At 40.2% G+C, this 15894-nt stretch overlaps 1 protein-coding gene across 1 annotated transcript in view; it reads right to left on the bottom strand.

Moving 5' to 3' along the window:
- Nucleotides 1-15894, bottom strand: part of TG (thyroglobulin) — a 167560-nt gene that overhangs the window by 70959 nt on the left and 80707 nt on the right. Inside the window, exons 37-40 of the mRNA XM_068933768.1 lie at nucleotides 15039-15203; nucleotides 12989-13211; nucleotides 9320-9413; nucleotides 4380-4539 (exon numbers count right to left, since the gene is read on the bottom strand). Of these exons, the coding sequence (XP_068789869.1) occupies nucleotides 4380-4539; nucleotides 9320-9413; nucleotides 12989-13211; nucleotides 15039-15203 (642 nt within the window). The remainder of the gene's footprint in view (nucleotides 1-4379; nucleotides 4540-9319; nucleotides 9414-12988; nucleotides 13212-15038; nucleotides 15204-15894) is intronic.

Here is a 15894-nt window from a genome sequence, read left to right as displayed (position 1 = left end):
GTACACTGGTTCTAATGATAACAGTAATGGTTTGTAACGTAATTCTTTTCCAATTCAACCTTTTCAGAATAAGAAAAGAGCATTTCAACAAAGGCCAGATTCCTTTGCCTGAAGACATCTGTCAAGGTACCTACAATTAGGACCCTGGTTGCCAGGGACCTATATACTCAAAGGAATGAGAGGGATAAGGAATGAGGGATTCAGATCTTGCAGTGGATTGAATCACACCTCTGGAGGGACCTAATTGTCTGTACCGATTATAGAAAAATAACACTCCTAACTTCAACGCTTCGTTTGGACGCTTGGCAGGAGACATGAATCCAGGCTCACGTATCCATAAAGCGTGTCCATGAGAGTCTTTACTGTGTGTTTGCCAAATTCATTCAAATATTTCTCAGCTTTCATCTTTCTGCTTCCTATATCTCCATTAGACCTACCCTATCTGACCCATTGTATATAAGTCATATCATCTTGGATTTCTTCACATATATTTAACTATATGATAATTTATAATCTCATATATAGCGTCTTAAACTGAGCTAATCAAAAAACATCTGAATTACATGGCGCCATACTCATTTTTTTTCCCTATGAAAAGTGAAAAGCATTTAATTGTGTATTTCCTATGCTCAGTTATCACTATTGAAAAGGTTACTTTCTTTTCAACACCAGCCAGCAGTAACCTGACATTTCAAATGATAGGAAACAAATGCTGAGAGCATCTAATGATGTAAACCCCTTAGGCAAGCTTGAATTTGTGTCAACAAAAGCAACAAAATTTCAGTGCAGCCCCTAAGAAAGGAAGATAAAGTGATTATTTGCTCTCTACTTTTTTTAATCCACAATGAGCCATTCATTTTTAATGATTTAAAATTCTCCACATTCAAAACTAGAACATTTCCAAAACGAGGCAGAAAAGCCAGGAATAGAAACATAGCTGAAACCATTTGTTTCTTCCATTGCCAAGACCAAATAGTTTGCTTTTAAAGTAAAAGTAGGCTCAGAAACTAAGGAAGGAAATAAATAGTGGAATAAAAAAGCTGGCACTTTGTGGACTGATAACTCCATTCCAGGCAAAGAGCAAACATGCATCCTGTAGTCATTCACATGCCTACAGTAATGAACTCCTGAGGTATCACAGTGACTGATGATTTAAGAAGCAGAACAGAATACAGATGAGACCAGGCTATTGACAGTCTCGCAGATCTTAAAAACATCCACATCACAATAACCACCACTACAACTGTCCTTCCAGTAGGACAGCCCAGAATTAAATGGGCCTGGAAACTTCAACCTCCTGATGATAGCCACAGTTTCAGCTGATCAAGTGAAGCAATGGAGCAAAAACTTTCCCTGCCTTTGTTTTTCTCAAGCTTGTTCTGCACACTATGACCAGTTCCCAGAGCTCTCATTCCAGCAATAAATCCACTCTGCATTGTAAAAAAGAAAAACTCATTTTAAGAACTTGCTGCAAGCCTCATGAGAGCTCCCCAGAGGAAGTGAAATCCATGTCAATGCTTTAGCCACAGGATGTGCCTTGCTACCAGTATGCTGCACAACAAGACGGAGGAGGTAAATATAACCACTTCCTTTTGTCCTGGCAAAAACCACAGCCAGGACAATGTACCAAGTTAGGAAAAAGATGCACGCACTGACATTCACAGCAGTTAGACCAAAAGATGCATGTCTGCCAGATATCTTTTTTACTACTTGGGCGATAGCCCTGGATATAAATGTTATGAGCAGACTTTTTGTAGAAAAAGATCACATTCCTGGGGACTACAGGAGAATGAAAAGAAACTGCTGCTCAGAATGAAGCAACGTCAAGCATACGCATTTCTTTTATTCTTAAAATGAAGAAGCAGGAAAAGACTAAATTTAAGCATGGAAATCATTAATGTATTCTCTTAGAATACTTGAAGGCCTCTCTTAGAGGACTTGGACCTAATAATATGACTGTCTTCTCTACACTCTTGCCATCCAAATAACTGGCAAATCTCCCTAACTTTTGTGGATGCAAGGCATTAGTAAGAAAGCGTCCCGTTTTGCAACATTAATGGATGACAGCGAATTTAATTAGACACTCAGGACATTCAGCAGAATGAGTTTTAACTCCCTGCAAAAGGCCTGTCAGCATGAGATACCAAAACAACTGCAGGAAAAATAAATAAATAAACAGTTTGTTTTGCTACCACTCCTCCACAAAATTCTCCATTTAACCCCTTCATTTACAGTTTTTCAATTTATGACAAGCCAGCATCAAAGGATTCAACACTTTGCTTTGCTGGACAATGAAAACGATATTGCTCACGAGATCATTACCTTTCTTTGCAACTTCAGGGCCTTTAACTTTTCTGGTCCTAATAGTCTCACAATCCCAAGGATGAAATTCTGCTTCCTTTGAAACTGATGGCAAAATTCTCATCAGTTTCCAAAGGACCAAATCCTTCAGCAGGAAAGAAAACATTCCCAGCGTATCAGTAAGGTTTTGATTTGAGACAGGAGTGTGGCACTGAAAGACTTTTTAGGGCATCCCATTGATATGATGTTTATCCTGCTCCAATATCTCTTGCAAAGAATTTTCCTGCTTCTTCCAGTTCTCTTTGGAGCAGCAAGGCTTTCCCAAACACACACAAACAATATTAGAGAAGAAGCCAGAAAAGACTGCAGTTGTCCCTGGCTTCATCTCAGCAGTGCAAAGAAGAAGAAGAATTCCTGAATTCTCCCTTCCCAACATGCTGCTCAAAGCTCTTGTTACCAACAGTCTCTACCTCAACGTTTGCAGCAACGTACGGTGAATCTTCACACGTTGACTTTCAGAACATGAATTCCCATGAAAACGAGGTTGAAACGTTCATCGTGATCCATAAAGGATGCCTAACCATACTATAAATAACGTTATATAAGATTCAGCCCAGCTAGCAGTTTCCATTTAGAAAGAAACTTAGGTGAGATTCACAGGGTTGAAGGAGGTTAGTGCGTAATGCGTGGGCAGTGCTGCGTAATGGAAGCTTGTATAGCATTCATGTATCCACACCGCATTTGGCTCTAGTCAAAATGAAGCCACAGTATCACTTTCATAAGCATCCGGTTTTCAGAAAGATGAAAACAGTGATTCTTTCCCCAGATACATCTATTACAAACTTCATACCTAAATGAATAAGGAGCATGCGCTGCTGGTTCCCTAGTTACTGAATGAGAAATAGACTTCGCTGGGAATGAGCTTCAAACAAATCTGGACAACAGAGAAGGGAAATGATGGTAAGCAGCTGCGGCTATGATGTCAGACTAGCAAAGCTCAGTCAATGTCACCAACAATGAATATTCATAAGAACCACATGACAAGGTGTGTTGTCTGGTACTTGCAAACACAGAAAATATAATCTGCCCAGAACTCTTTCAGATGAACTGACTTGATGAGTAAGACGCAGTAAGGGAACTCTACGAGTCACAAAGAAATGGTACAAGAGGGTCTAAAAGAGAGACCAAGGATGCCACCAGACAGGAAGCCAGAACACCACTTCCAGTTGTTGCATTTTCTTCCCTTGGTTCTCTACCTTAGTTTCCCCTTTCCCAAACAGAATTGAAAGACAGTGAAAAGAAAAATGTTCCTTACATGCTTAAACAGGCAAATCTCATAAAAGACAAAATGAAAAACAATAAACAATCCCAAATACCAGATACTGCCACCAAAAGGAGGCTACCAGTAGGGAGATGCGAATGTTCATTTTCATGGATACATGCTCCTTTCGTGCAACATAAAATCCTCTTTGTTATAAGAATTTGTAACATTTTAATAGTAACTGGCAGTAGGAGAGCAAAAGTGAACCTTTTTACTAGAATACAAAGAAGGGATGCGAATATGGAACAAACGACGTGATTGTGCTATCACATCACCAGGACAGTAAGAGAGGCTAAAAAAGCCAAACCAAAACCAAAATGACAAAACAACAAACATCCTTCAGGGCACACGTCAGGCTGAATAATTACTGAGGAACCAGCCAAGTATCTTTGTATTATACTTCCCATACTTTAACAGGCTTATTACCATTAGCCTGTAGTTCCCCCTCCCTTCCTCTCCCCTACTGCAAAATGGACACAATAGAGCATTAGCGTTATTTCAGGAACGGAACAGCTGAAAGTCAGAGTGATTAACAACCAGACCCACAATAACATGTCACTTTAGTTAATGCCTAAACCTATCTCCAAGTGTGTCCACAAAATCCAGGACCCAAAGTTTCATTAACAGATAGAAGCCTAGATGCTTGAGTTTTGTTCTGTTCTTGTCCTTTTGCCTCCAGACTCTCCCCTTTCTATTCAAATCAAGTTCCTACCATACCCTGATCATGTTGCATTTGTTCTGGAAATCCATAACTTACCAGTACTAAGGAAGCCAAAAACACCGACCCGGTAGTTTGCTATCACAACAATGATGTTACTGATTGCAGCTAGGTATGATCCATCTATAGTTGCCTTTCCCATCTCAGCATTGTCACTCCCTCCATTGTGGAAGAACAGAAGTACTGACAGGTTTTTGGTCTGCAGCGACAAAAAAAAAAAAAAAAAGGTTAATATTTTTTATAGCCAACTCCTTTTGTAGGTCACACATGCATCTTCCCCGTCAACATTATCTAAGCTATTCACAGCCCTTTAATGGTGACCATGACAGCAAATCTGGCTGTTAGAAACTCTAGGACTAAGTTGTGCAGAACCGACTATATACACCATTTAATAGCATCCTGTACACTTTGTTCAATATGGAGAAGACTTAATGGCATCACTGTGTTTTACCAGTCAACAACTCTACCAGGTAGACTCTACAAGGCAGACTGATTTGGCCCCAAAACATGTGGTAGCCTTGTCTTTACAGTAATGTGTTCACTTCACAGAAACATTGAGGCAGGTTCAAGAAATTGAGAAACTGGAGAAGGAAGAGGCCTGTTGGCTTGCCACATCCTGAGCAGGACTAATCCAATACCTGTGCAGTGCTGTTTTCTATTCTCCAGTCTACTTTCGGCACTTTAACACTCTGCCTGGTTTCAAAAACCTAATTAACAGGACCTCCTCCTTGCCCCTTTCCCCTTCTACCCATGAAGGTTTTCCTCTACTTAGCTATAGGGAGGTCCCTGCACAGGTGGGATTCGCCTCTCAGGATGCACAAAGAAGGTCTGCCTCATGCTACCCATGTTATCGCTCCTTGCAGAGTCATGAGTTTTCCCTTAGAAATGGGAAGCATCACATGTGTGTGGACCCTCTCTGCGTCTGCAGTAAGGCTGCGGCTGGGCTGCAGCTGCATGACCAGCCCAAAAAGCAGAACCGCCCAGGAGGCCTCAGCACATACCACTGCATTACAAATCCATCAAGATGACACTATGAAGAAACATCAGTGAAAGGCATGGAGGGTTTTTTTTTTTTTTTTCTCCTTCCTCCTTCCTGCCACAAAAAGCAGAAAAGCCTGTTCCAGCACTAGAAAGCATTTTTCAAAGTGTAACCTCAATTTTTCATTCATCACTTTCATGCCCATATTGTTTCCTTTGGGACTATCCTGAAGGAGACTCCTCTTGCCTCTGTTCAGTACCTTGCCATTCACACACTCACACGTCCTGCCATCTGCTTTGGCAGCCGGTGGTGTTTTTCAAAGAAGGGCTGCTGGCCCCTTCAGCAGCATCAAAGTACATCTGAGGTTTGTTTTTCCCTGCAGCTAGAGGGCATTGGGCTCTGTTGCTGCTGTTTTCTGGAGGGAGCTTAGCTAAACACAGCAATCCCATCTGCTCTGGCAGAGGACGTTTCCAGGAAAAATGTGACTAACTGTAGAGGAGAAACAGCAGAGAAGCAACGGTTGCAGCCTCATGCAAAAGTACAGGACAGGAGGCAAACTGCCCTGAACTGCCCTTAATTTGTCAAGATTTTGTACACCTGAAAGGGTATCCTACCTCCCCTCACTTATCTGTCTAGCTAATATAAAAGGTTATCGAGAGACCCCTCAGAAACGAGAGGTACTTAAATATGCTGCTCACCCAGAAACTTCCAATTCTAAAGAGAAATTGCCTAATTCATAGGGTCATGCTCCTGGTTCCCATTGCTGCTCAGCAAGCAGCACGGATAGAGGGAAGAGGATGGATGGGAAAGAAAAAGATGAAAGAGTCTTATCATACGGAAATTCATTCTAATATACAATCACACACGGAAACGTCACCTAAACTGGTGTTAAACACTATGTTGAGCCTGCTCTGTCCTCTCAGCTCACCATGGTTAACTCTGAGGTTCAAAACAGGGATTTCCTGCATTTCCACACCCTGAGTAACCATGACCTCCAGCTGCACTTTAACAGTTGCATATTACATTACACTAAGCAACTTCACCCAATGTTGCAGTGATGAAAATCTTAAGGAAGGTGAAGACAAGGAGAAAAGAGTTAAACAAAGCCTGCTGCAAAAGGTATGGAGCAATTCAGAAGAAAGATTTAGCACTGGCTGCACCTACTATTGCCAGGTACTGCACTTGAGACAATGGTTGGATGTGCAGCTTCCATATTTAGTCTGCACTGAGAAACGACAGATCCCTCTCCTATGCATAACTGGGGTTTTAATCCCAAAGGATTTAATCCCAAACTCAGATCTCCTGGATTTGGGCCATTCAGATGAAAGCTGATTAGTATAATTGCCTTCGCATTTCTTGTAAATCATTTTGACAACAAGGCACAATTATTTTTATACTATATTTGAACCTCACCACACACACCATCTCATATCAGCTATGTTTATATTTGGTATCAAACAATTTTTTTTACTACACATTAGCTACTGGATGCTTCATTTTGAGTAAAAGTGGATTTACCTCATGCCATGTTCTCAACCAAACTCAACCAACCAATACAATGAGATCTGTGAGGCAGACGAGCTGCCAAAGCAGAAGTAACATAAGACCTTAACTCAAGCCTGCTGCAGCCAGGGGCAGTCTTTTCATCCACTATAACTTGGCTGTAGATTCAGATGCAGAAATGCCTGTACCACTAGTGTCAGTGCAAGACTCCAGTGGGGCAAACCGCATCTGGGAAGAGCTGGGGCAGAAAGCTCCTGATAGCCACATGCCAAAACTAGCTATGGCTGCCACATGGCTACTGACCAGTGCAGCATTTCATTCTGAGCTTAGAAATGCAATGCGGTCACACTCAGAAGTGTAAAATACGTGCAAAGCCTTCCAGCTGGGACAAGCTCAGGCAGATCCTGCTGGCTGAGCTAGCCGGGCAATTTCTTCTGGGAAGCCCAGCAGCTTCACTGTGGTCTAACAACTACAGGGGCTTAGGCCCCACATGCTAACCCTCAAGGGTTAAGTTAAGCATCCATTGGGAAGCTGTCAGCTGGAAGTCCAAAAGACTTTACGATGTTCACAATTATCTTCTCCATCTTTATCTAAAACACTTAATGAGTTACTTTGGCAGGGATAGTTTTAACTCTTACTGATCCAGGCAATTTCCAGCACTTCAAACACTACGATATTGCTCTGCAAGGAATTAAACACAACAGAGATGATGCAATACGGATGGGAATAACACATGGGGATGGGAGAACGGTACACTTTCCACTCTTATTTAGTGGAGAGTTTCAATTCTTGATCTTATACTTGATCTCCTTGCAAATCAAGCTGAAACCCAGCTTCGCTTCACTGTATGTGGCAGGTGGTGATGGTTATAGATGGAAAAAAGTATTTCAGAAGCACCAGTTTTATTTGGAGGGTTATGTGGTACACGTAGCTATGAAATCAAAACGAGGTGATGTCATTCAGCCTCTTCGATGCTTGACACTTAAAGAGTCCTTCAGTGGCAGGCAGCAGTTCCCATGTCGTGTTTTCGTTCACACTCAGAATGCTACAGAATGAGCCTCTGCATTCTCTGCTCTCCAGAAGATTTTATATTTGGTATTTACTAGTTAAATTAACTTTCCATGGGCTGAAAATATATGAATATAGCTCTTTGCATGCAAGTAAAAAATAGGGCTTGCCACAAAAAGAAACAGGAAAATGCCATGCCTTCGGTTCCCATCTACTTCTGCAAAAATAGGAGTTTTGGTTCTCTCTTATGCTAGGCTTACGCATGTTAAACTCATTGACTTGAGTAAACCTACTTCTACTTTCCACCTGAACAAAAGACAGAGGATTAAGCCCACAGTACTGCAAAGGAGAAAAGAGAAGACCTATTTGGTCTATCAGATAGCAGAAAACACAATGCTTTCAAATAAGCATCTGCTATCTTGAAAGCAGCACTTAAATGAAGATGGCAAACTGCCTGGGACAGTGACCTGATGTTTTCAATAAGCAATGACTGTACTAAAAGTAAAAGGGCAATCTGGTATTGCAGGGAGAAAATAAGCTGTTGGCCTTTCTAGTGATTAAAAAGTGCTTGAATGGGATGGATGGCCTACTGCCAGCTCAATAGGTAGACCAGCTCTTTTCAGACATACAGGGTGACAGAAGTTTCTTCTATAACCACTACTACCTAATATAAATTATCAGCAATATGGAAAGAAAAACTCTAGTTCTGTATTCTGGGTACATTCTTCAACGGGATTCATATGTTATTCCATGTCTCCCCTCAGTCCCCCAAGGGGTTTGGCCAGTCACCTCAGTTTGGCTCTAACTTGAAGTTTTATTTTATATCTGTTCATAATGAGAAATTCAAGAGTTTTCAAATTTCAGAATGGTTGAGGTTGGAAGGGACCTTTTGAGATCATCTAGTGCAACTCCCACTGCCCAACTCCCACTGTCAGCTAGCCAAATGACAACTCGTCAGATTGTACCACTGGCCCACTCATTTCTGAAAGGTCTATTTTTAAGATCTGTAGGCTGGGCACAGATTTTGCACTGCTTACCACCCTCATTCCTCAATAGAGCCATCACCGGTATCACAGAAAGATGAAGGGAAAAAACACCGTCTGCTGCACTTCAACTATTGGCAACGGTGAATGTGCTAAGTTGTGCTGAATTCGTTATCATCTGCTGGAAAAACAGTCTCATTTCAGAGATTCTGCCACTTCTGTTCTTAACTTCTTCTCCTTTGCCACCACCTTACTTCTTATTTTTGTTTCCCTCTGTGCATCTCTTTCTTCTGTCCTTTTAATTTTCTGTCGCCCAAGCTGTCCAAACAAGGCTCAGCAAGAACGTACAGGGAATAATCTTTTACCAGTAAAAGCAACAAAGCGCCTAATTTAACCTTGCTGGGCTTGGTGAACACCACATGAAAAACAATCATTCATGCCCATTAAAAAGACTTTGAAATGAGACAACGTTTAGCCGCAAAAAGTGCTACTTGTCTCCTACTTACAGTGGTGATAGGAACAAACACGCTCAGATATAGGCAGTCCTCACTGACAGAATACGATGGGGGATCTCCATCTCCTGGCTGCCAACAAGTTGCCCTAGAGACACAGATTGAGATAGTTACAATAAAAAAAACCTTATATTCCTTTTCCACTGCTGCTATTTCATGCTTTTTTTTTTTTTTTTAAGTTTATAGAATCTTTAAATCTATGCATCTCAACCACGTTTAGAAATATGTTCAGCTCTACTTTAGTGTGGTAGGTAAGAAATATGTGTGCTTGTATATAAAAATGCAAATACACAAAATAAGATGTATTTTTGTGTCTATAATCAGTTTACCAGATAATTGGCACTGCTTTAAAAAAAGATTAGAACTTGAAAATAAGCCTTCAGATATCTCTCACCTTACAGAACCGGCACAAAATTAGCCACAGAGGGAGAAGTTCTGCGGAGGTGAGGGGAGCAGCACTGGGGGACTCAGGCACCAGACTGCCCCTCCTAGCACCTGCACACCTATGCAATCTGCTCTTTTGCTGAAAATGCCATTTATTCTAATTTCTAATGAACAGTGACTTATATATCTAAAAATACAGTAAGATTTAAATTTTAATGCATTTAAAAAAAATCTGTTTGCTCCGAGTGTCACAGCAGACCACTAATATTGCTATGCCCAGCAATATTAAAGTAACCTTTCAACAGGAATTCAGTCAACCAGCTACATAAAGATGTTATTTTTCAGGCCATCATCTGTATGAGATTCATAAATTCAAGCTCTATCCAGAGCAAGAATCAAGTGGATGACTTTTGCAGTTCAAATATAAGCTATTCTGAAGCAAGTTCCATCTACTTCATGGCCATATTTATATTGCACAACAGATTAAGGAAAGTATCACAAATTTTTCAGAAGGAGTTTACAAGATTCTATGGAAAGGATAGTAAAAATTTACAGAACTATTTCTAGTTTATTGCTTTTAACTCCGTCATAAGATTTTACATTGAAAATGTAAAGAAGGTATTAGAAAATTTCTCGGGAAAAGGATCACCTTTAGTTCAATTCTACAGAATATTTCTGTAAAGGAGTTTCATCGGAAGGTAATTTTACCCAACAGCCTTTAACACTGCAGTGGATAAGAGCGTTGTCCCCAACTGAAACTACTCAAGTCATTTTAGCCAGAAAAGTACAAATTCCTAGGTAGGAATCTGACCAGGACAACAGGCATAATGATATTAATCCCACATCATTCTACAGGGTATCTGTAATGGCCTGTAATGGTTATGGTCTTTGTTGCCGTTATTGTTTTGCTTTGTATTTTAAGCAACTCATCAAGAATCCCAGCACCTCCAGCTCCCAAGGACTCCTAACACCATGACTGACTCTGGGGAAAGGCTGCCATCTGCTGCAGCCTTTTATCCACATCCTGGTGCAGACCCAGGCTGATAAATAAGCATTTCTCTTCTGTCAGTAACGGTACTGTACTAACGTGAATTACAGTATACTGTACTGAATACAACTATTCAGTGTTGTGCAACACTGATATACAGTCCTAAAAGATATAATCATCAACACCCATTATACACACAGAGACTGAGGTCTCTGATTTTCCAAGTGCAACTTGTCGGTGCTAAGCTTGGAGAATGCTTTTTTACCTTAAATGAATAATAAAAGATAAAGGCCAAGTTTTTCATTGGCCTCATGGACCACTGAAAATTCATAGAGAGGAACAGAGTAACTAATATCCCTAACTGCTTTGAAAATCTCAGTCAAGCTCCTCACTGCAACGCCAAGCATGTTTTTCAAAGAGAGACCTCGGAGGAAGACAGGCCTTACAGAAGATCTATCAACCACCACACTGTGGCTACATACACAAAGACCTGATGGTGTTAGTGGGTTAACCTTACATCATTGTGCACCTGAGGAAATAAGAAGCCACATCTCACCAGATGCCTCCAACATACTCAGCCTGCGTGGCTAATGCGGTTATGCAGTCAACAGGCCCATGACTCAGGTGCAACCTGGAACATTAGGCCACTAAAGGGCAATGTTCTTTTAAGTCACCAACACAACAGCGTGTCTCTTAACTCAGTCCTCCACAGGCTTTGCTAGATATTTGTGGTGACAGATTCTGAGTAATGGAGTTTCACCCTCAACGCGTGTTTCCAAAGAAGCTGGTGGTGACCAAAGTCAGGGCTGCATGGTGCCAGACTCCCACCTCCCATGCAAAAATCTAGCACGCCCTCAAGCAGGTGAGTTTTTGGTCAGATCAGCTATCTATCTCTGGCTCTTCAGAGGTGTGCAGACAATACTGCATTCATTAGGAATGCATGGCCAGCTGTGGCTGGGCAGAGAATCTTAGTAGATCTCAAATCAGTAGTAACTGGCTTGGAAGCACTCACGTCACTACATATCAACTCTCAGCCTGAATTTCTAGAAATCCACCTGAAGAAGGTTCAGTATGTCCTTTCGCCTGGTTCTCTTCTCACTGTTCTTCACCTTCAGTCTCCTGTTTCTTGTTTCTATCATTTTTTCCCCTTGCCACTCTGCACAACTGCTAGGAAATGATTTGTTTTTTTACTAATAGGAATGTGATCAGGTTACCTCTCATATCAATCAACTCCCTGTGTACCTGTGCCACATTGCTCAGACTGGTTTAGTGTGTTTTTTGGGTTTGTTTTTGTTTTTTCTTCTATGACATGGAGTAGCGATGCACTGTGAGAAAGACCCCCAAAAATTCTCTGCTTTCACCTCTTGTTTCTTGTTGTTGCTGCATTCCAATTTATTGATAAAAAATAAACAAAAAACACACAGTCCTGACATGTTCCACAACACAGATATTTAAGTAGTCTCATCAGATTCTTCTTTTCTTTAAGACATATATATTCATGACTTGCCATTTTGATTCTCCATTTCAAGTGGAAATTCAGCTTGTATCACAAGCCTAAATGCAGCAAATGAGCACAAAGCCTACGGTCACAGAGCGCATCCAACCTAAGTTCACTGAACATAGTGTTGTCTATACATCCCTGAAGAGTTAAAGCCAACCAATCTAAAACATTAGACATAGGCATTAAGGAGGAATTGGGCAATATGGCAACTGGTAGTATGGCCCCTAGTGTTTGTTTCTTCTTACTGCATCACAAGAATGTTTAGAAGTTTTGTATTTTTGCCCAAGCCATTTAATAAATATTTGCACTTTAAAAGTTTCTGCACAGAAAAGTCTATTTGAGTCCTTCTGCCTGACCTCCTAGACCACAAAAGGCAGAAAATTTCTGCAATACGCCCAAAGATTCTCATTAAATCAGAGTTAAAGCATCCCCATTTGATTCAATACTCAATTTATGCCTCAGCAGGGGAAAAACGTAGTTTTATAAATATTATAAGTACCTGCACAAACATTCAGAATTAAAATGGGTTGAAAGCAGATGGTATGTGGGAATTATGCATAGATTTAATGCAATGTAGTGGAAGCTGCCTTTTTTCTTGAAGTGCTGGAATGCTTTAGTTCTTAGAGAGAGAAGCGGTTCTTTTTGCTAAACAAAGTCCCAAACCTGTATTTATCTGTATGCTATAGGTTCTTTTGCAAGTAGAGAGATGAATATGTTGGTCATCACTCTGGCTACATTCATATATCTGTAAGAAAAACAGTTCTTTCAGAAGATCAAGGGATTTTCTTACCGAGCCTCAGTAGCATTCCAGGTTTCCACCCAAGCAAACGGCTCTGGAGGACTAAACCGCCTCTCTGCGAGTGGAGGAGCTGCATATGGAATCCCAAGGAATTGACTGATATTTCTCCACTCCGAGCCAATGTGGATTACCAGAGATTTGCCTATCAAATCTCCATGGGATGGAACGTACACAGATGAGGTTAAATCAGATGCAGAAGTGGGCAGGAATAAATCTATTATAAAGGGGGGAAAAAATAAAATAATTTAAGTTAGTATCATTTCAAAAATGCTTTCAGAAATGAAAATTAATCTTATTTTAAAGAGGGTGACTAATTCACTTTGGTCAACAGGATAATAGATACGTCTGTGTTACCCTCTTCCTATAAAATACTTCATGCAGTGCTAGATATTAGCTAGTGCAAATAGATATATAACTAATACTCTCCAAACCTTTACTGTAACATTTCTTCTGGTAAGACATCACACTAGAATATAAATCTGAGCATGTCTAGAAGACGACATGGTAGAGCTATCTCAGAGCCTCTCCCTTTCCTTGACTAGAGAAGGCAAAATGCAAAACCTTTAAATATTTATAGCAGGTCAGAGAGGGAGAAGATAACTATATAGCTCATTGATTTGGACTCTCACCAGGAAAAACTTGCACTTCAGTCTCTGTTCCATAATGCCTCCTTCACTATGTTACATGATTCTGAACAGCTTTAACAGGACACAATGAATACCATCCACATCCAAATTCCCTAAAGTCCCGTGCGGGGTTCCTATTCTTGAAGTGGGAATCCTCTCTCCAAATGCATCTTTTAAGTCAGGCACATATGCACCTTTTACATGCCAGATAAGGGACTACTGGACTATAGGTTACCAGAGGCCCTTCATCACCATCTCTTGCCTTACATTGTGCTTGTGAACATTACTTCCATAGAACTTATTTTCAGTATTTAAATTTTGACCAAACATAAACGCTATCTGAATTTAATTTTTTGCTGCTAGAAAATGCTAAAATATTATAGTTTTAGCTTGACTGAAAAATCTTACATATAAGGGTTATCCGAACCACTGGCTATCAAACTAAAGCAGTGATTTTTTAAGTAACACCTTACTTTAAAACAGAGCTAAGTGATAGCTGGTACTACTCGACTATTAAAATAGAATTTATTTGATAGGCAGGAGCCAATTCTAAGTCATGTGACCAAAAAGAAAGCCATCCATGACCATCTAAACACCCAGTCTTCCTTTAACCTCGCAGTCTGTAATTTTGCTTTATTTGACAATAATAAACCCCTTTTTCTTTCAGCAAGTTTAGACCTAGAAGCTTCTCACTGATTTCTAGTTCTTCACAGAAACCTTAGCAAATAGAAAAGGAAATATTCCTTTTTTTCCTTCCTTTATTGTTATCTAGTTTCTAGTTACTTTAATAAACTGGAAAACAAGTCAATGTTAAACCAAAAGAAAGCAGCATTTAAAAAAAAAAATAAAAACATATTTATAATTCTAAATAAATGCATATTTAAATAATAGAATTTTTAGCTATCTATAAAACTTTTATTTCTTCCTTAAGTTATTTTGATCTTTTCAAAAATATTAGGAGGCTTCACAGGCAGTCCTTGAAACTTTCAATTGACCGTAGGTTTTCAACAGGCCTTGCGTTAGTCACAGATTTTAAAGTGAAGGATATACAGGAACAGAACTACTGGAGATGGAGAGGAAGGAGCCGGACATTCATTAATGCTTTTTTTTTTTTTTTTTAAACCATTCTGCACTTTAAGAAGTGTCTTTTGCAGACCAAACTTCCTGTATTATACTGCTTCGATGCAAGATTATAATATGACGACTTGTTTTTTTTTTTGATAAAAAGTATTTGTGGATATTTTCACATCCTGCTTGGCTCTAACTCCACTGAAACGGTAATGGATAATTGTCTAGGAGGAATCCACGTTGGTTTATGTCTGTTGAGTGTTTCCTCACTCTCCCACTGACGAGAACGGGACACAGGCCAGCACATTTGAGTTTCTTCTTCTACAGCCCCCTTAACCTGCTCTTACCTTGTCTCCTATATATATATGTAGCCGATTCTTTGAGTAAAATCCTACAGCTGTGCCCTTGCAGGCTATGTGTGCATATCTGTGTATCCGGGTAAAAAAGGCATCTTATTGCTGATGGCTGGATTTCCAATGTAACCACAGTACATGACTGATTCTTTGAACAAGCTGTGAGGCAAAACATAAAGAAAAGAAGCAGATAAAATTTGTTTTCAAAATATTTTGTACGATGTTATGAGATACTTAAAAGTTTTGCAGGTCGAGCATCGAGGATATCCTTATCTACAAAGCGCAATATTCAGACGTAAATGCCCACAAATTTCCAGAAGTTTTTCCAAAAAAGCCAAAAGATAAAAGGGCATATTGCCTTTAGAACTGAAAGAGATAGCTAGAGAACTAGTATCATAGGTTTTAGGAGAAGAAAAACATCTTCCAATAAAGTACTGAGGACCTCAGATGAATTCAAACAGCTCACAGGGAGAAAAGTGAACGCCTCACTCATTGCACTTTGCACTCACAGGTAGGCATCCAACATTTTTCCTTTTAAAAAGGTCCCTCAGACAGTTTTAGGAAAAGGTAAGGGTGTGTGTGTGAGACAGGGAATTACGCTGCTCATCCTCATATGGTGAGGGCCATCTCCTGCACAAAGTTGGACCACTCCAAGGACCATCTTCTGCAGAAGGTGGGAGCAATGATTTGACTTGTTCTTATTTCTATTCCTTTAGGAATTTGAGGATTTGACAGTCATATGAAGTTAGTGAAGGACCCTTTCGATGCTGTCTAGTTAGGTTCCTGATTAAAGAGATTGTCTTTCTTGGTACCATAAACCAACTCCTGCTACATCCCGGCTCTCAGTGAA

The sequence above is a fragment of the Struthio camelus genome, chromosome 2, assembly GCF_040807025.1.
Source record: "Struthio camelus isolate bStrCam1 chromosome 2, bStrCam1.hap1, whole genome shotgun sequence".
Lineage (NCBI taxonomy): Eukaryota > Metazoa > Chordata > Aves > Struthioniformes > Struthionidae > Struthio > Struthio camelus.
The sequence above is the reverse complement of the archived record's forward strand: the minus strand, read 5'-3'. Positions and strand labels throughout refer to the sequence as shown.